This window comes from Salmo salar, chromosome ssa20 (assembly GCF_905237065.1).
Source record: "Salmo salar chromosome ssa20, Ssal_v3.1, whole genome shotgun sequence".
Classification (NCBI taxonomy): Eukaryota; Metazoa; Chordata; class Actinopteri; order Salmoniformes; family Salmonidae; genus Salmo; species Salmo salar.
The window spans coordinates 29,519,945-29,543,582 of record NC_059461.1 but is presented as its reverse complement, the minus strand read 5'-3'; the positions used below and the strand labels follow the sequence as shown (position 1 = coordinate 29,543,582).

The window sequence follows — 23,638 nt, the reverse complement described above, 5'->3', positions numbered from 1 at the left end:
GTCTGGGTTGGCGCCCCCCCCTTGGGTTGTGCCATGGCGGAGATCGCTGTGGGCTATACTCGGCCTTGTCTTAGGACGGTAAGTTGGTGGTTGGAGACATCCCTCTAGTGGTGTGGGGGCTGTGCTTTGGCAAAGTGGGTGGGGTTATATCCTGCCTGTTTGGCCCTGTCCGGGGTATCATCGGATGGGGCCACAGTGTCTTCTGATCCCTCCTGTCTCAGCCTCCAGTATTTATGCTGCAGTAGTTTATGTGTCGGGGGCTAGGGTCAGTCTGTTACATCTGGAGTATTTCTCTTGTCTTATCCGGTGTCCTGTGTGTATTTAAATATGCTCTCTCTAATTCTCTCTTTCTCTCTTTCTGTCTTTCTCTCGGAGGACCTGAGCCCTAGGACCATGCCTCAGGACTACCTGGTATGATGACTCCTTGCTGTCCCCAGTCCACCTGGCCGTGCTGCTGCTCCAGTTTCAACTGTTCTGCCTGCGGCTATGGAACCCTGACCTGTTCACCGGACGTGCTTGTTGCACCCTCGACAACTACTATGATTATTATTATTTGACCATGCTGGTCATTTATGAACATTTTAACATTTTAACATTTTGACCATGTTCTGTTATAATATCCACCCTGCACAGCCAGAAGAGGACTGGCCACCCCTCATAGCCTGGTTCCTCTCTAGGTTTCTTCCTAGGTTTTTGGCCTTTCTAGGGAGTTTTTCCTAGGGAGTTTTTCCTAGCCACCGTGCTTCTTTCACATGCTTTGCTTGCTGTTTGGGGTTTTAGGCTGGGTTTCTGTACAGCACTTTGAGAATATCAGCTGATGTACGAAGGGCTATATAAAAATAAATTTGATTTGATTTGACTCCCTTCTGCCACGTCCTGACCCAACTACACCCTCTACTGGTCAGGACGTGACACTATCTATCTATCTATCTATCTATCTATCTATCTATATTGTGTCTGGTCAGGTCTGACAGAAACATGTGTACTACCTGTTGTCCTAGCTGTGTTAGGTGTCTTCCTCTCTCCTCCTCCTCCTCCTCCTCCTCCTGTCCCTTCTTCCTCCCTCTCTTCCCCACTCCTTGGGACACTAGGGATCTACCACTCTGTGTAAACAGTCAACTGACTCTTAAAAATCCAACGGCTCTTTTGAAACAGGAAACTTGCTCCCTTCCTTTTCTGACCCCCTTCCTTCTACCCTCCCTCTCTTCTCCCTCCTCTCACAACATGCCTCTCCCCATTTCACAATAGAACAGCCTGAGAGAGATGGGGGAAGGGGTGGAGGGCTAGGCAAACTCTCTTTGGGTGGGAGTGAGAGCAGATGAGGGAGGGAGCGGGGAGAGGAAAGAGGAGAGAGCAGTCTGGCAGCCAGCTGATCGCTGGTCTAGCGTTCAGAGTTGGAGCGGAGGATAGAGAGAGAGAGAGGCAGAGAGAAACCGAGAGAGGCAGAGAGAAACCGAGAGAGGCAGAGGGAGAAGAGAAGAGGCTACATTAATCTGTAATCTGACAGAGAGTCAGAAACCAACACCGTCATCACAGAACTGTCAGCCTCTGTCACGGTTTGTTCCGGAAATCAACAACGTAAAAGAGCAGGCTGGGGACTAGAGCAAGAGGAGGAAGTGAAGAGAGAAACGAGAGATGCCATAAAACCAACATCCTCTCAAAGAGAAAGAACACACACAACAGCTCAAAGAGAGAGCGAGACAGAAGGAGAAGAGAGAGAGGTAAACATAGTCTGTGGTGAGTCACTCCTCCTCCCCTTCTCCTTTCCTTTCCGCTCCTCTGGTGTGTTGATGCTGATGCACAGAGGAGCAGCAGAACTAAGAAAAGAGTCTGATCCAGAACACTAGCGGAAGACAAGAACTGGACTCTGTGTGGGAGTAGCAGAACCGACAATGGAACTGTAGAACCATCAGGTACCAGAACTAGAACCAGGAGTATCATCAGAGCCAGAGCGGTGGAACCGGACCCAAAAGGTTGTGTACTGTATTAAGGAGTGGTAGCGGACCTGGTGTGTCTCAACAAAGATGTCTTGGGGGTCTCTGCTGTCTCCGGTCCAGTGGGCCAAATGGACCTGGTCAGCTGTACGGGGAGGAGGGGAGGAGGAGGGGGAGGACGGAGCCCCCGGAACAAAGGATGAAGGGGGAAAGTAAGTAGGCTACAGGTGTGTATGTGTGTGTGTGTGTGTGATGCGATGCCTGTCTGGCACACGAGCGAGGGAGAGGAGAGAGATTGTGTGTGTGCACGTGCAGAGAGATTAGCAGCAGACTGACTGTGTCTGCATCTACCTGTCCGGATGACTGGGGGGAATTTCCTGTTACTATTCATACAGACAGAGAGAGAGAGAGAAAGAGAGGAGAGGAGAGAGGAGAGGCAGAAACCTAGAGGGAGAGAGGCAGAAACCTAGAGGGAAGGACAGAGAGGCAGAAACCTAGAGGGAGAGAGGCAGAAACCTAGAGGGAAGGAGAGAGAGGCAGAAACCTAGAGGGAAGGACAGAGAGGCAGAAACCTAGAGGGAAGGACAGAGAGGCAGAAACCTAGAGGGAGAGAGGCAGAAACCTAGAGGGAGAGAGGCAGAAACCTAGAGGGAAGGACAGAGAGGCAGAAACCTAGAGGGAAGGACAGAGAGGGAGAAACCTAGAGGGAGAGAGGCAGAAACCTAGAGGGAAGGACAGAGAGGCAGAAACCTAGAGGGAGAGAGGCAGAAACCTAGAGGGAGAGAGGCAGAAACCTAGAGGGAAGGACAGAGAGGCAGAAACCTAGAGGGAGAGAGGCAGAAACCTAGAGGGAGAGAGGCAGAAAGAGAAAGAGGGAGATGTGATGTTGTTTTGACATGGTCTCTTGTCCTTTCCTGCCACTCTGCGTAACCGTGATTAGATAATGTTGTCATGCCTAAAAGCAGGTGACCACTCGTACACACCCAGACAGCCCCTCCTTCCTTCTGGTAAAACTGTTTTTGTAGGTACTGTAGCTCTGTTTGCTTTCTTATGGGACGACAAATAATCTGTCTGCTTTCATAATATGTCTGTCTGTGAGAGAGGGCCAGGAGGAGAGGATTGGTGGAAGGTTAGGGAAGGTTGGAGGAGGGTTGGGGGAAGGGAGGTTGAGCTTTCTAAAGATGTGGGATTTTTTTGTGCCAGTTTCTAGTTTCCAAGTAACTGTCCAAGATCGCTGTGTAGAGGCCATCGCTGGGACTGATTGTCTGGGCCTGCTTTGTGTGAGTGTGTTTTTGAAGGATTACCTCTGTGTGGTTTAGATGTGATGTGTGTGATATATAGAGAGAGAGGGAGGGAGGGCTGACTGTCTGTGTTTCAGGAGCCTGTGTCTTTGTTCCCCTGAGCTGTTTTTCATTAGTGTGTGGACGGTCTGATGTGCATTTAAGTGCCTGGGAAAACACACACACACTCCTGTCTCTGGGTCCCAGACACCAGGCCCAGACTTATTTCCAAGCTGTGTGTGTGTGGAAGTGTTTAACTATTCTTGTGGGGACCAGAAGTCCCCACAAGAATAGTAAACAGACCAAAATTTGACCAACTGGGGACATTTTGTTGGTCCCCACAAGGTCAAATGCTATTCCTAGGGGGTTTGGGAGTACGGTTAGAATTAGTGTTAGGGTTAGAATTAGGTTTAGGGTTAGGAGCTAGGGTTAGTGTTAGGTTTTTGGGTTAGGGTTGGAGTACAGGTTAAGGTTAGGGTTAGGTTTAGGGTCAGGGAAAATAGGATTTTGAATGGGACTGAATTGTGTGTCCCCACAAGGTTAGCTATACAAGACTCTGTGTGTGTGTGTGTGTGTGAGAGAGAGTGAGTGAAAGAGACCGAGAGAGAGAAAGTGGAAGAGAGCGAGAGACTGCGACACAGTCTGTCCTTGAGGACACGTTGGCAGGATGAGGAGGAGGCTAGTGGATAAAGGTGGCCCGGCAGGGTTCATCTCCCTCTTTCCCTTTCCTCCCTCTTTACTTCTCTTACTGTGACACTCCTTCTAAACTCCATTGGCGGGCTGTTGAAGGAGCCATTACCGAGCAGCTGGTGGTACACTAACACGACAGGATATGACATCATAGAGAGGATATGACCTCACTCCACCAGACGTCCTGAAAGTTCCAAGGAAATAGATCAGAGTGTACTGACTTGTAATCAATCTCTCTCTCTCTCGCTGTCTCTCTCTCGCTGTCTCTCTCCAGTTCAGATTCAGAAGGGAACTTTGAGACTCCAGTGGCGGAGTCTCCAGGTCTGCAGAATGACCTGACCCAGCTGGATAACTCTGCCGACAAAGGTGAGACTCCATCCTCAGCTCACTACCTATGCATCAGTTAAACCCCTCCCCCTGCTCAGAGGGAATAAAATGACGGATGGCCGCTGGTCATAAGCTAGTCTATTATTGCTCAGTAATGCCACAGAGACCAATAAAGACAACTCTTTTTTGGGTCAGTGGCAACAACATAAACGAGAGTGCCCCTCTAACACACACACACACACACACACACACACACACACACACACACCACAGGCATCCCAAACCTACAGCACACACGGGTCATATGAAACAGATCATGTGTTGTTGACCATTGTAGAGTTTGTAGACAAGACAAACAATGTTATCCTATTAAAATGAACTGCTATGTGGCGTCTTGGACTGGATTAGTTGATTTTGTTTTGGATTCATTATCCTATATCTAGACACAATGCAATCAGAAGATGGCCTTCTATGACCCAAATGCACTACATCTGTCTCTGTAGACAATAACAACCCCTCCTCTAATAGAACAGCAGCCAATCACATGCTGCTTGTGTATATTTGGGTTAGTGCCCTAAATAAAACATTCACTGAGAGACAATTCAGTCTGGAGGAATAATAACAGTCTACTTGACTACATCACCTCAGGGAGCAATCTACATGGTAACAACAACACTAGATGTCTGATGTCTGCCCACATGAAAAAATAGTATACTATGGTTGAATACTATAGTATTCACTGTAGTGTTTTTGTGGACTTTACTGTAGTATACTGTACTATTTACAGTTTACTATAGTATAAGTACTGCAGTAAGAAAAATAATAGTATATACTATAGTAATTACAGTAGTGTTTTTGCAGACTGTAGTATTTACTACACTATACTACAACATTATATAGTAAGTACTACACATGATCGAGGCATACTACAGTGTGTAGTATAGTATTCTACAGTATACTACAGTTTACTATAATATTATATTTTAAGTACTCTCTCATCAATGTGGTAAACGTCCCACGTTGGGCTGGATGTGTCAGTATGTAGTTCATACATGCATAATCTATGAGCAGGATACTACTACCAAGATGCACACACTGCAGAACGAGAGAGAGAGCAATGACGTGGTGCACATATCTGCGTTTATGTGGCGTAGTACGCAATGTTTTGGAGCCACTTTTGTCTCATGAGCCAAACTACTGTGTCACGTCCTGACCATGGTAAGCTGTTATTTTCTATGGTAGAGTAGGTCAGGGCGTGACAGGGGGGTTTATTCTATGTGTTCTATTTCTATGTTCTTAGGTTCTAGTTTTTGTATTCTATGTTGGTTTGTTTGGGATGATCTCCAATTAGAGGCAGCTGGTCCTCGTTGTCTCTAATTGGAGATCATACTTAAGTAGGGGTTTTTCTTCCTGGGTTTTGTGGGTGATTATTTTTGAGTAGTGTTTGTTTCTCCTCTGCGTCACGGTTTGTTGTTTTGTTGATTCAGTTTATTTATGTATTGCACAGTTTCACAGATTAAATAAAATGTGGAACTACACTCACGCTGCACCTTGGCCCTCTCCTTTCGACTGCCATGACATACTGGCTAAAAAGATGACAAAAGTACCGGAGAATCTCTTAAAAGATTTTAGAAGCTGGTGTAGGCTGCAGTGTGAGGCCTGTTCTAAAGGGCAGGGGTGAGGTTGTCCTGCTCTCCTCCCAGATAATTCTGGTTAGTTAGGGTTAAGGAACATTTCTTTGTTCTGACAGAGCATACATTTGGGATTGTCATAATGACTCTGTATTAAACATCCACAGAGAGAAGTTTAACTGTAACATGTTACTGATATCTCTGAGAAAGGACAATTGAAAGATGATCTGACACACCCTATCTCTCTGAGAAAGAGAGAGCAATATCACAAGGGTGTGTGTCTGTGTGTGTTGGTGTGTGGATGGCTGTGTAGTCGCATTGTTCTGTGTTCCTGAAATCTGCTGGATTTCTCTGTAACAGAGAGATCACTGTACAGCAGTATGAGTCTGCAACCCTGACACACACACACACACACACACACATAATAACCCAAGGACACTGACTTGTGTCTGTAGAGCTGCATGCATCCCAATGTTAATGAGACATGCAGGACATAGTGGCAGGACTGCTCAGCGATGCCTTCTCTCTGGAGCCTAACCCCTCAAATGTGGTTGCCAGGGTCCTGGGCTAGAGCCCCTCTCAGCAGTGTCAACACAGCCCAGACTGGAATGAGCAGCCCCGGCCCCCAGAGAACAGAAGCATGTTAGAAGCATGGCAGGCTGTCCTAAACACAACAGGGTCCTGGGCTGAACATACACTCAGACCATTACTGTATTATTGTGCCCTTAGGGAGAGGACCATAGCCGTGTGTGTGTGTATCAGTGTTTGCTGTTGATGAGGTGTTTGTTGACGCAGGGACCATTGTAAGGTACCATTCTTAGCATTCTAGAAGTGAGGAGCCATTGTGAGTGTTCTAACAGGAAGTGAGAAGATATTCAAACATACCTCAGTCTATACATGCTTTTAAATAGCCATGAACTGAGGCTGTGGATCTGCAGTGCTCTGAGTCACTGTAGGGTTTAAAGATGAGACACTATGCATCCCAAATGTCACCCTATATAGTGCACTATGTAGGGAATAGGGTGCCATTTGGTATACATACACCCATGCCCCATCCTATTCCAGAGATGTTTTCCACCCTGCGCACTGGGGACTGAGCACTCCCACACATTTTATGAATGTGTTTTACAGCAAGACTTTAAATGCAGAGATGTTTCTGAGAATGGGAGAGTGCCCCACAGTCACATCTAAGAGTGATTACACAGGAAGCTCTACAGCCCAGGGTTACTGTGTCCTTGGTGGAGAGAATGCTGGCAGGAAATCTGTAGCACATTAAGGGAGAGAGACTAACACACACATAGACACAGAGAGATGCACGCACGCACATACACAAAAGAGGGAAGAGGACAAATGTCATGCTTTTCTCGATAACATGACAGCAGATTTCCCGCTTGGAGAGAGACGGAATAGGCTTTAGAGAAAAGATAAGCTATAGCGTGATTGGTGAAGAGAGGTTTGAAGAAAGGTTGCTGTCTTTCTTGTCTCCAGCGTGAGATACTGACTCTGCCTCTCCTCTCTGCAGCCTTCACCAGAGGTGACGGACAACTGACGCCCTGTGCCTTCCTGGACAGGAACTCCAATCAGGGTGTTTATCCCGCCTCCCTCCAGGATGTCCAGGAAGCCCTGAACAACCTCAATAGCCCCTCCCCCTCCCAGAGCAGAGAAGGTTTGGACCAGAACCTGAACCTGATGTTTACCTCCAGACCTGGAGAAGATGGTCTCTCCCCGTCCCCTCTGCCTCAGCTCCGCGCCCTACGTCCCCCCTTGCTCCCTGTCCACAACCCCCCTGTCCCCGCTGAGTTTGATGATCTTGCTTCCATGACCGCTGACCCCAATGGCAACATCAACTCTCACCCCAACAGCCTGACTCCTGAAATGGACAGACCAGAGGACTCAGACAGACAGTCACCTAGGAAGAGCACAGGCATCACGTGAGTAACACTCTTATAAGACCACTTATCTTACAGTATCTTGTGTTGCCTATCATTCAGTCCTAACACCCTCCCCTTCTGGTTTAAGGAACCAAACTAACCATCCTGGCTCTACCAGTACAGTTCCCTGCCTGACCACTTAGCATAAAATCACATGATCTTATCTCTCCCTTCCTCAACCAATCTTCCCCCCTCCGCTCCGCTCTCCCCCCACTCCCTCTCCTGTCTCCCCCATACTCTGTCCTGACCTGTCTCTGAGTCTCTTTCTGTGTGGCATCAGGACCGCTGAGCAGGTCCGTTTCCTCTGTATGACGCTGTAAGTACTGTTTACTGTATGTCTCTGTAGGCCCTCCACTAGGCCTCAACCACATCCCCAGACTCTGTGTCTCCCCCTGCCCAGTTGAGCTACCTCTCCCCCTGCCTGTTACTCTCCCTGCCCCCCATGCATGTTCTCCTTCACCACAATCCTCACACTACAGAAAGCAACCCCCGGTCCGCACTCTCTACTGCAGTCTCTGGTTGTCGCAGTCATCAGTTTCTCCCAGGCAGGGCTAGTCAATTACATAATCTACCTGACCTCAATACCAAGAAAGAGAGAGAGGTGACCTCATAATACTCAATTTCACAGATACTCTCTGTATATGCATAATCATGCTCTGTGCAGTAGTTTAGTGACCCTGCTTTTATTTCTATTAGGCAACAGCCTGTCATCTGCTTTCTGCTGCAATTAAGCAATTTAGCAGCAGATGCACAGAGCAACGCAACAGAGAGAGAGAGCACAGAATGAGGTCTGATTTCAAAGCCTGCTTACTCTTCTATTTTCTCTGCTTTTATCCTACTGTACTCTCTCTCTATGCTCAGTAAGAGTACATTGTTTCAGTCTCACACAGTCTCATATCACAGGAATCCTATACCTTTAGGTCGAGCTGCTTCCCCTGACACACACACACTCAAACACACACACACGGTCGGTGGGTCAGCTACGATCTGGGTAGGGTTAGCGTTAGGATTTGTCTCAGTAGCTCTGACCTCACTGCTTTTTGTCTTCAGGAACTCCTGTAAAGTGAAGAAGCTGGACAACCAGACTCCATTACAGAACACCTGCGGACAGGTAAGGGTTCATGTTCTTTTAGTGTAGTGTTATAGTGTTTTCCACTCTGGTGCAATTTCTCTGTGTATCTGACCATGACCCTGGTTAACCTGGGCATTCCTCTCTGAGAGACTGAGCCGTTCCATCAGTATAACTCCGCCCTGTCCTCTACCTCAGCCCTCAGTATACATCAGCCCTGCTCTGGCACTTCACCAGGGAGCAAAGGGAGACTGCCAGACAGATTAAAATGCCCCTGTCTGTCTGTAGGAGGATGACCACGGCGAGGGCCACGCCACAGATGAGGAGAAGCTAGCCAGCACAGCAGGAGTCAGAGCAGACAGAGATCACAATGGTGAGTGGGGGTTGAGGGGATCAGACACCCCCAAACATCAGTGTCTGTGTGAACTCATGTGTTGGTTAATCAATGTCACAGGGAAGGTCATGGTTGTCTTTCATAGAGCCCCGCAGGAACCGTTATCAATTAGAAACTCATTGTCAACATCCACAAAAGCTTCATTGGATCCAAGGAGTCTGTATGAGTGTTCCTAAGTTCCTGTGCTCTGATCTGGGCTCCCTCCCCTTCCCCCAGCTCAAACACTAGTGTAGGCTATATGAGTCATGTAGCTTGCTGTTATGTATGACTGGTGGGTCTGTGTGCTTATGAGCCCAACAGCAGAACCCCAGCAGTGTGACAGGAAGTAGACAGACTGTACCAGATCAATAGTCCCTCAGGCTGCATGTAACACACTTCTACTGTAGCTCTGTTCTGTTGAGCTGAGTTTGCCTTATTGTCTGTTCTACTCCACTCTGTTCTGTTCAGTTCTGCTCTGTTCAGTTCTTCTCTGTCTAGTCTGGGGAGATGTATACAGTAGATTCTGTCTGTCAACTCACAGGTTTATTATGAGACAGAATTGTGTCATCATGCCCTCTGTGCTGCAGGCATACACTGCCCCCTTCTGGTCAGGCAGCAGCAGTAGCACATGGAGCTCCCAGTGACTGGAGTCAGAATAGAATAGTTCCTTATGAGAATACAGTGTGGGATATTTCACACTGATATTTTTGTGACATTTCATTTTTCTCTCCCAGGGACAGAACTGAGTATGTCAGGCAGATCAGAGGAGTCAGACTGCTGTTCTATGGTGAGTACCACAAAATGCCTTGTTAACAGTCACATTTAGCCCACAGAAAGTATGGCCCACTTCAGAGCCCAAGGATCTAGTGATGGTTCCATCAAAATCATGTGATCTCCCTGGTGACTACTAGATGGAGACATTAGTGAGCCAGAAGTTTAGAATGCTGTCCTCGAAACACATTATGTCACTGTAGTTAGGAGGGTTACCAAGTTTAGTTAGTGAATTACTTAACCACCATCCCATCTAGCTGATCTTGGCCCATCATTATTATCATCATGTTTCTAGTAGCTGGTGCTTGTGAATCTGGTTGGCTGGGATGGTGACTGGCTTCATTGGTCTACCCACCCGGTGCCTAACAGTGCTCTGTAGCCCACTACAGTACAGTACAGTACAGTACAGTACAGTACCATGGTAGCTTTACTCCCACACTGTACATGAACTGACCACGATCTCCTCAACCTGTCATCATCTCCAGCTCATCAGGTGATAAAGGGATTGAGATTACCAGACCCATAGGATTAGGATATGACTGTGAGTTATAATCCAGGGAAGGACAACAGGAGGGTGAGGGTTGAGGGGTAGGGCGAGAGAAAGAGATGAAGTAACCACCCTTAACTCTGCCACTGAGGAACAAGACCTCGACTTCCAACTGCCATCTCCCTCTCAGGCTGTGTTTAGACAGGCAGCCCAATTCAGTTTTTTTTCTTCACTAATTGACTAATCAGATGAGCTCTGAAAAATATCTGATGTGATTGGTCAAAGGACCAATTAGTGGAAAAACGATCAGAATTGGGCTGCCTGTGTAAACAGCCTCAGAGCTCCGCCGGATCAGGCTGATGAAGGCAGGGTCAATACAGAGATGTCTTTGTACGGCTCTGGATGGAGGAGATGAGAATATCACTACAACCCTCCAATAAACACTATACTGCATTGTACTATAATCAGTTTAGTATTGAGTGGAACATGCAGATGGAAATGACCTATAAACAGTTTGAACCTGCCATACCCATGCTACAAACCACACTGACATTGGGACTAAATCAGGATTAGGGTCACTTTAATCTAACATCCAGTCAGGAATTTATGGAACTCCTCTCCTGCTCTTTATTTTATTCTTATTTACAATGACAGCCTACCAAAAGGCAAAGGCCTCCTGCAGGGACAGGGCTGGGATTAAACATTTCAAATATATAAATATATATTATAGGACAAAACACACATCACGACGAGACAACACTACATAAAAAGATACCTAAGGCAGCAACACATGACAACACAGCATGGTAGCAACACAACATGGTAGCAGCACAAAACATGGTACAAACATTGTTGGGTACAGACAACAGCACAAAGGGCAAGAAGGTAGAGACAACAATACATCACACAAAGCAGCCACAACTGTCAGGAAGAGAGTCCATAATTGAGTCTTTGAATGAAGAGATAAAACTGTCCAGTTTGAGTGTTTGTTGCAGCTCGTTCCAGTCGCTAGCTGCAGCGAACTGAAAATATGAGCGACCCAGGGATGTGTGTGCTTTGGGGACCTTTAACAGAATGTGACTGGCAGAACGGTGTTGTATATGGAGGATGAGGGCTGCAGTAGGTATCTCAGATGGGGGGAGTGAGGCCTAAGAGGGTTTTATAAATAAGCATCAACCAGTGGGTCCTGTGACGGGTATACAGAAATGACCAGTTTACAGAGGAGTATAGAGTACAGTAACGTGTCCTATAAGGAGCATTGGTGGCAAATCTGATGGCCGAATGGTAAAGAACATCTAGCCGCTCGAGAGCACCCTTACCTGCCGATCTATAAATTATGTCTCCGTAATCTACCATAGGTAGGATGGTCATCTGAATCAGGGTTTGTTTGGCAGCTGGGGTGAAAGAGGAGAGATTACAATAGAGGAAACCAAGTCTAGATTTAACTTTAGCCTGCAGCTTTGATATGTGCTGAGAGAAGGACAGTGCACCGTCTAGCCATACTCCCAAGTACTTGTATGAGGTGACTACCTCAAGCTCTAAACCCTCAGAGGTAGTAATCACACCTGTGGGGATAGGGGCATTCTTCTAACCAAACCACATGACCTCTGTTTTGGAGGTGTTCAGAACAATGTTAAGGGTAGAGAAAGCTTGTTGTTGTAGAGCATTTAACACAAAATCCAGGGAGGGGCCAGCTGAGTATAAGACTGTATCATCTGCGTATACATATACATAAATTGGAAGATTACATACACCTTAGCCAAATACATCTAAACTCAGTTTTTCACAATTCCTTACATTTAATCCTAGTAAACATTCCCTGTCTTAGGTCAGTTAGGATCACCACTTTATTTTAAGAATGTGAAATGCCAGAATAATAGTAGAGAGAATGATTTATTTCAGCTTTTATTTCTTTCATCACATTCCCAGTGGGTTAGATGTTTACATACACTCAATTAGTATTTGGTAGCATTGCCTTTAAATTGTTTAACTTGAGTCAAAAGTTTCAGGTATCCTTTCACAAGCTTCCCACAATAAGTTGGGGGAATTTTGGCCCATTCCTCCTGACAGAGCTGGTGTAACTGAGTCAGGTTTGTAGGCCTCCTTGCTCGCACACGCTTTTTCAGTTCTGCCCACAAATTTTCTATAGGATTGAGGTCAAGGCTTTGTGATGGCCACTCCAATAGCTTGACTTTGTTGTCCTTAAGCCATTTTGCCACAACTTTGGAAGTATGCTTGGGGTCATTGTCCATTTGGAAGACCCATTTGCGACCAAGCTTTAACTTCCTGACTGATGTCTTGAGATGTTGCTTCAATATATCCACATCATTTTCCTTCCTCATGGTTCCATCTATTTTGTGAAGTGCACCAGTCCCTTCTGCAGCAAAGCACCCCCACAACATGATGCTGCCACCCCTGTGCTTCACGGTTGGGATGGTGTTCTTCGGCTTGCAAGCCTCCCCCTTTTTTCCTCCAAACATAACGATGGTCATTATAGCCAAACAGTTCTATTTTTGTTTCATCAGACCAGAGGACATTTCTCCAAAAAAGTACGATCTTTGTCCCCATGTGCAGTTGCAAACCGTAGTCTGGCTTTTTTATGGCGGTTTTGGGGCAGTGGCTTCTTCCTTGCTGAGTGGCCTTTCAGGTTACGTCGATATAGGACTCGTTTTACTGTTTGATATAGATACTTTTGTACCTGTTTCCTCCAGCATCTTCACAAGGTCCTTTGCTGTTGTTCTGGGATTGATTTGCACTTTTTGCACCGAAGTACGTTCATCTCTAGGAGACAGAACGCGTCTCCTTCCTGAGCGGTATGATGGTTGCGTGGTCCCATGGTGTTTATACTTGCGTACTATTGTTTGTACAGATGAACGTGGTACCTTCAGGCGTTTGGAAATTGCTCCCAAGGATGAACCAGACTTGTGGAGATCTACAATATTTTTTATGAAGTCTTGGCTGATATCTTTTGATTTTCCCATGATGTCCAGAAAAGAGGCACTGAGTGTGAAGGTAGGCCTTGAAATACAGCCACAGGTGCACCTCCAATTGACTCAAATGATGTCAATTAGCCCATCAGAAGTTTCTAAAGCCATGACATCATTTTCTGGAATTTTCCAAGCTGTTTAAAGGCACAGTCAACTTAGTGTATGTAAACTTCTGACCCACTGGAATTGTGATACAGGGAATTATAAGTGAAATAATCTGTCTGTAAACAATTGTTGGAAAAATTACTTGTGTCATGCACAAAGTAGATGTCCTAATCGACTTGCCAAAACTATAGTTTGTTAACAAGAAGTTTGTGGACTGGTTGAAAAACGAGTTTTAATGACTCCAACTTAAGTGTATGTAAACTTCAGACTTCAACTGTAAATGGATGAGAGAGCCTCCTACTGCCCGAGCTATGTTGTTGACACCTATGTCTCTGCAGTATGAGGACACCTGCCAGCTGAAGAACGCCAAGCTGGGAGGAAGTGACACGCAGAAGAAGACAGGAAGTGAGGTTCTAGACTCGATTTGCATCAGCGAGGCAGAGAAGACGGCTGTTCTCACCCTCATGAGAGGGGAGGTCAGTTAAACAACAGACCACACACACACACACACACACACACACACACACACACACACACACAGGGTAACATAGATATATCTGTCTCCTGTGCCAGATCATCACTAAGGAGACAGAGGCCAGTGACTGGAGGAGGAAGTATGAGGACAGCAGACAGGAAGTCATGGAGATGAGGTACTGTTGGCCAATTCACATATACCATTCTGTTACCATTCACCTCAACTGTACTGTGAGGCTAGTAATGAGGTGATGTGTGCTGAGCAGTGAACAGACTGAGTGTTAGCTAATCAAGATTCATCAGTAGTCATTCCTCTCTCACAGAAAGATAGTGGCAGAGTATGAGAAGACCATCGCCCAGATGATTGGTGAGTGGCTTAGATCAACCAAACCACTTCAAAAATTCCTCTCCATAAATGTAGTGGTGGCCTCGATGCACGGAATCATAAAATGACCTGTCTGTGTGACCTCTCTCTCTGTCAGAGGACGAACAGCGCAACACCACGAGCTCCCAGAAGTCTTTGCAGGCTGTAACCATGGAGAAGGAGTCGGCGCTAACAGACCTGAACTCAGTAGAGCGCTCGCTGTCCGATATGTTCCGCCGCTATGAGAACATGAAGAGCACCCTGGACGGCTTCAAGAAGGTTAGGGGTCAGAGTTCAGGGATCAAGAATAGTCTGACCTTACTATGGATTAGTCTTTGAGCTCATATATTAGTTATGTGTAACATTGTGGTTCTACTATTATGTGCGTGTAGAATGAGGAGGTGTTGAAGAAGTGTGCTCAGGAGTATCTGGCCAGAGTCAAGCAGGAGGAGCAGAGATACCAGACCCTCAAACTACACGCCGAGGAGAAACTAGACAAGTATGATTACACACACACACACACACACACACACACACACACACACACACACACACACACACACACACAGGAGTCTATCAGTAACTACCAACCCCTACTATTCCCTTCAGGGCTAATGAGGACATAGCCCAGGTACGCAGCAAGGCCAGCTCTGAGAGTGTTGCTCTGACCGCCAGCCTGAGGAAGGAGCAGATGAGGGTAGAGTCTCTGGAGAAAGCTCTGCAGCAAAAGGTAAGGGCTAACATTACCTAGCTACATGCTAAAGCCCACTGCTAGGCCTATAGCAGAAGGTAGCACACAACCATAGAGATAGTTAGAGGATGCAACACTGTATCTGTATCATTATGGCAGCTGTGAGAGCATGGGCAGCGCCATTGAGGCCATCTCCATTTCGAAGTAGTCAATGTTCTTCTTCTACGAATTGGTAAACAAACAGAAAGTGCATACTGCCACCTGGAGTGTTTTTGAACAGGTATAAATCCAAGGTTGGCGATTTACTGCCACATGCAGTAATGGAATGTTTGCTCATGAGTATAATTCATTGGCTGATCCCTTCTGATGAACTGGATGGAATTATATGATCCTTCCGTAACTCCAGTTGTGTAAAGTACTGAAGTAAAAATACTTGAAAGTACTACTTAAGTAGTTTTTTAGGGTATCTGTACTTTACTATTCATATTTTTGACAACTTTTACTTCACTACATTCCTAAAGAAAATTATGTACTTTTTGTACATTTTATTACATTTTCAATAATTAGCAGGACAGGAAAATAGCCTAATTCACACACTTATCAAGAGAACATCCCTGGTCATCCCTACTGCCTCTGATCTGGCAGACTAACTAAACACATGCTTCATTTGTAAATTATGTCTGAGTGTTGGAGGATGCCCCTGGCTATCTGTAAATTAAAGAAAATGATGCCTTCTGGTTTGTTTTATATAAGGAATTTGAAATTATTTATTCTTTTGATACTTAAATATATTTTAGCAATTACATTGACTTTTGATACTTAAGTATATTTAAAACCAAATACTTTTAGACTTTTACTCAAGTAGTATTTTACTGGGTAACTTTCACTTTGACTAAAATCGCCTTTTGCGCACGAGAGTCCTCTGTCTCTATGCACACAACCCTAACACTACATGCTAATGCTAACCCTGCAACAAAAGGTAATGCACAACGCTTTTTGCTGACTAGGTGACCTGAACAGGAAAAACTCCAGGCCTAAGTCCTGAATCACCAGTCTCCCTGACGTGGTCTTCTGTCTATTCACAGACGGAGGAGATCGAGGAGCTCACCAAGATCTGTGATGAGCTCATCGCAAAGATGGGCAGAACAGACTGAGAGAGATTCCATACTTCAGAATCGACCAATCTTGACCCGCCAAGCCAACCCTGCCTACAACCTATAGTGTACTCCTGTGCATGCCTCCAGCCAATGAGCAGCTCTATTTCCCCACAGGGCGCCTGCACCTAGTGCTGCTGTACTGGTCAAATGTCATACGATAACCCATTTCTCTTAGTCAACATTAGTGCAGTATTTGGAGAATAGGGTGTAATTTGAGCCTGTGTTATGTACATGTGGACTCACCTTTTTGGCTTGGTCATTATTTACCACGCAAGACCCCACACCCGTTTGTTTTTCTGTACTGTAACATAAACAGAATATAATGTGCTGTCTTGGCATTGCATAGGTTTGTGCTTATTTAACTTAGGATAACATTTTGTTAAGCATTTATTAATATATTATGCACATAAACCCCACACTTACAAAACACCCTGGCTGAGATGTACTGTACATATGGTACGGTACATATGGTACTGTACAAATTGTATTTATTCTGAACACTAGGAGACTAGGGCAGGACCACTCTCTAGGCTCCAGGACAATCAGGGGTCAAGGGTGAGCTGTGTTTGACCCCTTTGTATAACTGCACTATTATAGGGAGGGGGGGATGTGGGAGTAGGTTCAGGGTTAGGATGCACTACTATAGATAGGGGTGGGGTGGGGGGTTGTCCTGGAAAATAGAAAGCTTTTCTCCTGTCTGTATATGAGGCTTTGTGTTAGCAGAGGAAGAGGAGCTGTACAGTGACTGTGTATTCTGTACGACTTCAGCACAACTGCACAGGTGAAGGGAGGGTTTCCCACTGTCCTAAACTATACCTGGTTAGTCTCTTTCTCAGGCCAGAGGGCTGGAGCAGAGAGTAGTAAACTCAGTAAGTGGAAATCTGGATATGGTGAAGTTAATACAAAGACTATATATTTTGTATATGTACAAACAAATACCGTAAACTGGGAGAGTGTTTGATTTGGTTTTTCAAAATCAAAAATGTTTGGAATTTCCTGTGGCCATGGATATGCACCTGTAGTATTTAGGTATGAAACGTTACGACATGGAGGTAGAGAGAACTGTTCAGGGATTATGTGAGCTTCCATGAGCCCTGCTCAAGGTAGAGCACTATATAGGGAATACGGTGCCATTTGGGATGGAATCACTGTGTTTTACTGCAGCACCTAGTTAGTGGCATAGAAAGTTACAGTGTGTTTCTCATATTCACTGTTCACTGCTTCACTGTTCTCAGCTAACCTGGTTCTGTTAAATACTCTTCCACAGTGGAGAGTTTCACACCGCCTCTCAGTACTAGTTCCCCCTCCGCCACACTGCACTGTGGATGACATAGTTAAACAATATAACACGCATGCATGCATGCAGTGAAACACCACGTAGACATACATACATGTACCAGTGTCTATAATACACATCTTTGTGTCATACTGAAGTTGTACCTTCATTGAAAGTTTCTTTAGATAATATTGTTTTTAACGGTTTGTACATCACCGATGATCCCTTTTTGCATTGTCATTAATATTTGTAAAGTGAATAAGAAGCATTCAGCTGTACTGACTTGTACCGTACAGACTATGTTGACTAATATGTGCAGTGTCTGTGCTGAGTAAACATGACTGTAGTAATAAGGGAGTGTGTTCTCATGGCTTCTGTGTTCAGTTTCTCTGTTCACAGCTACACAGGTTGGGTCTGACATCACAGCTACACAGGTTGGGTCTGACATCACAGCTACACAGGTTGGGTCTGACATCACAGCTACACAGGTTGGGTCTGACATCACAGCTACACAGGTTGGGTCTGACATCACAGGTTGGGTCTGACATCACAGCTACACAGGTTGGGTCTGGCATCACAGCTACACAGGTTGGATCTGACATCACAGCTACACAGGTTGGGTCTGACATCACAGCTACACAGGTTGGGTCTGACATCACGGCTACACAGGTTGGGTCTGACATAACAGCTACACAGGTTGGGTCTGACATCACAGCTACACAGGTTGGGTCTGACATCACAGCTACATAGCACACTCACAATCACTGACTTTACTGAATGTTCAGTCTCTGCCAGAGTGAACTGTAACCTTGCCCCGGGCTAGCAGTTGAACAGGGAACGGTATTCAGCTGACACAGCACTAATGTCCTGTAACACACTCACAGAAACACACACATTGCTAAATGGATGTTATGAGGCTCTGACCTTGAGTTAGAGGGCAACTGCATGCAAGTGACACATTTTGAAGTAGAATGTCCCTGTAGTTGGTGAGAACGGTTTGTGACAACCCAGTGTGGTTGTATTATTTCACTGATCCCTTAGCCAACACAGGGTGTGTGTGCTGCCCACCAAGGTGTGTGTGTGTGTGTGTGTGTGTGTATATATTTGAGTGAATGAGTACAGTACAGACACCAGTATTGAGAGTTTACCTGACCCTGTCAAAACTACCCTTGGTAAGTCCAATAACACATGAATAGAGGGCGCTGGGTGTGCAGGGTTGATAGGGATTAGGGCTAAGATGTTAATGCCCCAAGACACCCCCACCTCTTCTCTTTTCTCTCCTCTGCGTTTACCTCTTCTCTGCTCCCACTACTGCACTGGACTCCCAAACGTACACTGATACACACACCGTCCATCCAGCACTATGAAGACTGTCCTGGCTCTGCTGATGTTGGTATGCCTGGCCTGCCACAGTAAGTCTCTGTACATGTAGCTGGCAGTCTCTCTACATGTAGCTGGCAGGGTTATTTACTCAACTAGAGGGGGACTTTCTAGGGGTTTCAGGGTTTTCTAAGAGTTTATAAGGGGTTAAACGGTGGGTCTGAATCTAGTCTACTGGGTCATGTTAAAGCTGGGTTCAGGTTAGAAATGATGTCTTGTTTATCTGATGGGAGGCAAAGGAATGTTAAGAGCTTAGTTGGATCACGAAACTGCCCGGGGACCCAGAGAGTAGTCGATGCTGACCCTAACCATAGGTCAACACTATCCATAACTGTACCAGATGGTCACGTTTCAGTTTTTGTTTTAGTCATCATATTGGTAGTTAGTTGTGTGGAACGCTTTCGACACCTTGTAGAGTCCATGCCCTGACGAATTTAGGCTGTTCTGAGGGCAAAAGGGGAGGTGCAACTCAATATTAGGAAGGTGTGCCTTGAAGTGCTAGTGAAGGGCTGTGTTCACCTGTCTGTCTGGTTGTCTGTGTGTTTTGCTGTTTCAGCGTGGTCTTATTTGTTCATAAAAGCCCAAGGGTTGACAGGACAGGAAACATGGCCAGGGTCAGTCTGAGTTGTCACAGACACAGCCTTAGAGTTATTCGTACATCATCAGATATGAGTTTGTTGTTATGGGCTCCTTTTTCCTCTGAGACAACGTGTGCATGGTGAGACAGAGAGTAAGGATTATGTTGAGCGGTAGCCTGGATACAACTTCTTGCAGAGAGAATGCTAGTCTGTCTGAGAGTGCTAGTTGAAAATGCTGCTTAGTCTCATCTCAGATGTTCTCTCCTGTTCCATGTCTAAAGGTCACGCACTGAAGTGTCACTCATGCGTAGCGTCCAATGAGGGTGATTGTATCAAACAAGGCTCCACCACCTGCCCTCAATTCGCCGACGCCTGCTCCACCATCACAGGACAGAGTAAGCACACACACACACACTCTCACCACCTGCACAAAAATAACTTTTATGACCAAAGCTTGCAGCATTCTTTTCAGACTCTAGATGTCAGGCTAGTTCTAGGACAGCACCACCATCACCACCATATGATTGGATAGGTATAAGTTATATGTAATTAGACTAAAGCATTCCCCTGTTGAGGCTGTATAGGGTGTATATTATCAGTGTTCTAGCTACTGTTGAACTGGCATGAACACATTTTGTACAAAACTGATTTTAATGCTAAATAAATATGTCTTTATGCTACTATAATACATCACACACTAAATGAATGGCCACGCAAATTTGATAAGACCACATATGTATGTCTGTCTCTCTCTTTTGTCAGCAGTCGCTCTCCTTGCCCTTGTAATCAGTGGGTGTGTGCGTGTGTTCTCTCATCTCGTTTCTGGATAAGTTCCCAGCAGCTTTTATCAACCACAACCCTCTGTGTCTGTGGGAGAGAAGGGGGAAGGGTGGGGTGGGGGGGGGGGCTAGGGCCAAGAAGAGGGAAGAGTGGGAGCGGGGCAGGGGCTAGGGCCAAGAAGAGGGAAGAGTGGGAGCGAGGCAGGGGTTAGGGCCAAGAAAAGGGAAGAGTGGGAGCGGGGCAGGGGCTAGGGCCAAGAAGAGGGAAGACTGGGAGCGGGGCAGGGGTTAGGGCCAAGAAGAGGGAAGAGTGGGAGCGGGGCAGGGGCTAGGGCCAAGAAGAGGGAAGAGTGGGAGCGGGTCAGGGGCTAGGGCCAAGAAGTGGGAAGAGTGGGACCGGGGCAGGGGCTAGGGCCAAGAAGAGGGAAGAGTGGGAGCGGGGCAGGGGCTAGGGCCAAGAAGAGGAAAGAGTGGGAGCGGGGCAGAGCAGGGGCTAGGGCCAAGAAGAGGGAAGAGTGGGAGTGGGGCAGGGGCTAGGGCCAAGAAGAGGGAAGAGTGGGAGCGGGGCAGGGGCTAGGGCCAAGAAGAGGGAAGAGTGGGAGCGGGTCAGGGGCTAGGGCCAAGAAGTGGGAAGAGTGGGACCGGGGCAGGGGCTAGGGCCAAGAAGAGGGAAGAGTGGGAGCGGGGCAGGGGCTAGGGCCAAGAAGAGGGAAGAGTGGGAGCGGGGCAGAGCAGGGGCTAGGGCCAAGAAGAGGGAAGAGTGGGAGTGGGGCAGGGGCTAGGGCCAAGAAGAGGGAAGAGTGGGAGTGGGGCAGGGGCTAGGGCCAAAAAGAGGCAGATTGAAGGATGAGGAGGAGAGTAGGAAACCATGGTTCAACAGGGTTTGGAATAGGCCAATACTGACTCTCCTTCCTCACACCTTTCCTCCCCCTCCCCACTCCCTTTCTCCTCTCTCCCTTCCTCCTGTTTTAGACACGGTGATGAAGTCATGCTCCTACAAGGCGTTCTGTGATAAGGCCCGCAATGGCAACTCTGGAGCCAAGATGGAGTGTTGTTTCTCGGACGACTGCAACGGGCCCCATAAAGGCCACCGCCACGGGGAGCACAATAACACAGCTAGTGGTCTGGGAGCCAGCCCTGCTCTACTACTTGGGGCTCTGATGCTCCGCATGGCCCTCAGCAGGTTCTAAACTCCTGATCATATATATATATATATATATATATATATATATATATATATATATATATATATATATATATATATATATAATATACACACACACACGCACACACACAAACCTCTACTATTCAAAACCATTTATCGATTCATCTCCTCAGTCAGCTGTGTCAGCAGAGTGCTGATGAGTCATGGTTTGGTGAATCATATGGGGTTTAGGGGTTTAGTAGTGAATGTGTGTGTGTTGCCTGTGGTGGGGGGTTCCTAAAAGCGCATTCAACCAAGTTTAAAGACATATGGAACTGATGTATCATACCATATGACTCTATAATGCAGTTGTGTGTCTGTAACCAGTCATATGTAAAAAAACGAGTTGTTTGATTTGTTCAGTGATGGACTGGAGCTCCTGCAGTGTCAGTAGACTCTGGGTGCATGCATCCAGGCTGGGTTTACAACTACACATGTACAGTGAGCTCCAAAAGTATTGGGACAGTGACACATTTTTTGTTGTTTTGGCTCTGTACTCCAGCACTTTGGATTTGTCAGGTGAACCGTTCAGAAATTAAAGCACTTTTTGTACATATTCCCCCCAAATTCTCTTATGTGTATTAAAGTAGTCAAAAGTTTAGTATTTGGTCCCATATTTCTAGCACGCAAAGATTATATGGTGGGCGGCAGGTAGCCTAGTGGTTAGAGCGTTGGGCCAGTAACCGAAAGGTTGCTAGATCAAATCCCTGAGTTGACAAGGTAAAAATGTGTCATACTGCCCCTGAACAAGGCAGTTAACCCACCGTTCCTAGGGTGTCATTAAAAATAAGAATTTGTTCATAACTGACTTGCCTAGTTAAATAAAGGTTTTAAAAAAAATGAGACTGTACAAACTTGTTGGATGCATTTGCTGTTTGTTTTGATTGTGTTTCAGATTATTTTTGTGCCCAATAGAAATGAATGGTAAATAATGTATTGTCATTTGAGTCACTTTTATTGTAAATAATTATAGAATACGTTTCTAAACACTTATACATTAATGTGGATGCTACCATGATTACAGATAGTCTTGAATGAATCGTGAATAATGATGAGTGAGAAAGTTAGACACAAAAATATCATACCCCAAGACATGCTAACCTCTCACCAATACAATAAAGGGGAGGTTTGCATTTTTTGGGAGTGTATGATATTTATGCCTCTAACTTTCTCACTCATTATTCATGATTAATTCAGGACTATCCGTAATCATGGTAACATCCACATTAATGTAGAAGTGTTTAGGAACATATTCTATTCTTATTTACAATAAAAGTGACTCAAAAATGACAATACATTATTTACAATTTATTTATATTGGGCACAAAATAATCTGAAACAAAACCAAAACAAACAGCACATCCATCCAACAACTTTGTAGAGTCACAAGCTTGATGTAATCATTGCGTTCTAGGAATATGGGACCAAATACTAAACTTTTCACTACTTTAATACACATACAGTATAAGTGAATTTGTTCCATGTACAAAAAGTGCTTTAATTTCTAAACAGTTCACACGATATGGTTGGTGGCACCTTAATTAGGGAAGACGGGATCATGGTAATGGCTGGCTCAGAATGAGTGAAATGGTAACAAATACATCAAACACATGCTTTCCATGTGTTTGATGCCATTCCATTCGACTCCATTCCAGACATTATTATGAGCTGTCCTCCCCTCAGCAGCCTCCACTGGTTTATAGCTGGGGCAGATCTAAAATGCCAGTAGCCTGTGTGCATGTATGATACTATTGGTTAGTGCTGAGCTCACAGTAGGCCTAGTGTTGGGCTTGTTCCCATAGTTACCCCCTACTGTATGTTACAGCACTCTTCAGCTTTCAAACATCATGAATTAAACAGAAACGTAAACACAGAGACATGTTTGTTCATATTGTTATGCTTCAATACTTATTTATAAATAAACATGCTATTGCACCCTTACTTTTTCTTTCTATCGCTCTGCAGTTGGTTTTGTTGTGTGTGTGTGTGTGTGTGTGTGTGTGTGTGTGTGTGTGTGTGTGTGTGTGTGTGTGTGTGTGTGTGTGTGTGTGTGTGTGTGTGTGTGAGACAAGAATTCAGCCCTGGCATTTTGGCCCCACATCACGGTGCGTGCCGCTAACATGCTGCAAAGTTTTCATTTATCACATCTG

At 45.7% G+C, this 23,638-nt stretch overlaps 2 protein-coding genes across 3 annotated transcripts; both read left to right on the top strand.

Moving 5' to 3' along the window:
* Nucleotides 1-966: 966 nt before the first annotated feature.
* LOC106580293 (transforming acidic coiled-coil-containing protein 1) lies at nucleotides 967-17,900 on the top strand. Of its 2 annotated transcripts, XM_014161142.2 has the most exons (14): nucleotides 967-2,146; nucleotides 4,179-4,270; nucleotides 7,385-7,793; nucleotides 8,074-8,109; nucleotides 8,844-8,904; nucleotides 9,151-9,235; nucleotides 9,970-10,022; nucleotides 13,924-14,061; nucleotides 14,159-14,235; nucleotides 14,383-14,426; nucleotides 14,542-14,702; nucleotides 14,816-14,922; nucleotides 15,033-15,153; nucleotides 16,200-17,900. In XM_014161142.2, the coding sequence occupies exons 1-14, from the start codon at nucleotides 2,025-2,027 to the stop codon at nucleotides 16,266-16,268; spliced, it is 1,575 nt and encodes a 524-aa protein (XP_014016617.1). In that variant the 5' UTR covers nucleotides 967-2,024; the 3' UTR covers nucleotides 16,269-17,900. The 2 variants fall into 2 exon arrangements, with proteins under 2 accessions (XP_014016617.1, XP_014016618.1); XM_014161143.2 differs by lacking the exon at nucleotides 8,074-8,109 and having other exon boundaries at nucleotides 973-2,146.
* An 877-nt stretch (nucleotides 17,901-18,777) lies between these two features.
* Nucleotides 18,778-23,429, top strand: LOC123729316 (uncharacterized). Its single transcript, XM_045704197.1, has 3 exons — nucleotides 18,778-18,959; nucleotides 19,787-19,900; nucleotides 21,257-23,429. The coding sequence occupies exons 1-3, from the start codon at nucleotides 18,911-18,913 to the stop codon at nucleotides 21,472-21,474; spliced, it is 381 nt and encodes a 126-aa protein (XP_045560153.1). The 5' UTR covers nucleotides 18,778-18,910; the 3' UTR covers nucleotides 21,475-23,429.
* Nucleotides 23,430-23,638: the final 209 nt, after the last annotated feature.

Coding starts and splice junctions, on each gene's coding strand:
- LOC123729316 (XM_045704197.1), top strand. CDS start 18,911: ATGAAGACTGTCCTGGCTCTGCTGATGTTGGTATGCCTGGCCTGCCAC. Junction 18,960..19,786: donor GGTATGCCTGGCCTGCCACA/GTAAGTCTCTGT, acceptor CCATGTCTAAAG/GTCACGCACTGAAGTGTCAC. Junction 19,901..21,256: donor CTCCACCATCACAGGACAGA/GTAAGCACACAC, acceptor CTCCTGTTTTAG/ACACGGTGATGAAGTCATGC.
- LOC106580293 (XM_014161142.2), top strand. CDS start 2,025: ATGTCTTGGGGGTCTCTGCTGTCTCCGGTCCAGTGGGCCAAATGGACC. Junction 2,147..4,178: donor ACAAAGGATGAAGGGGGAAA/GTAAGTAGGCTA, acceptor GTCTCTCTCCAG/TTCAGATTCAGAAGGGAACT. Junction 7,794..8,073: donor AGGAAGAGCACAGGCATCAC/GTGAGTAACACT, acceptor GTGTGGCATCAG/GACCGCTGAGCAGGTCCGTT.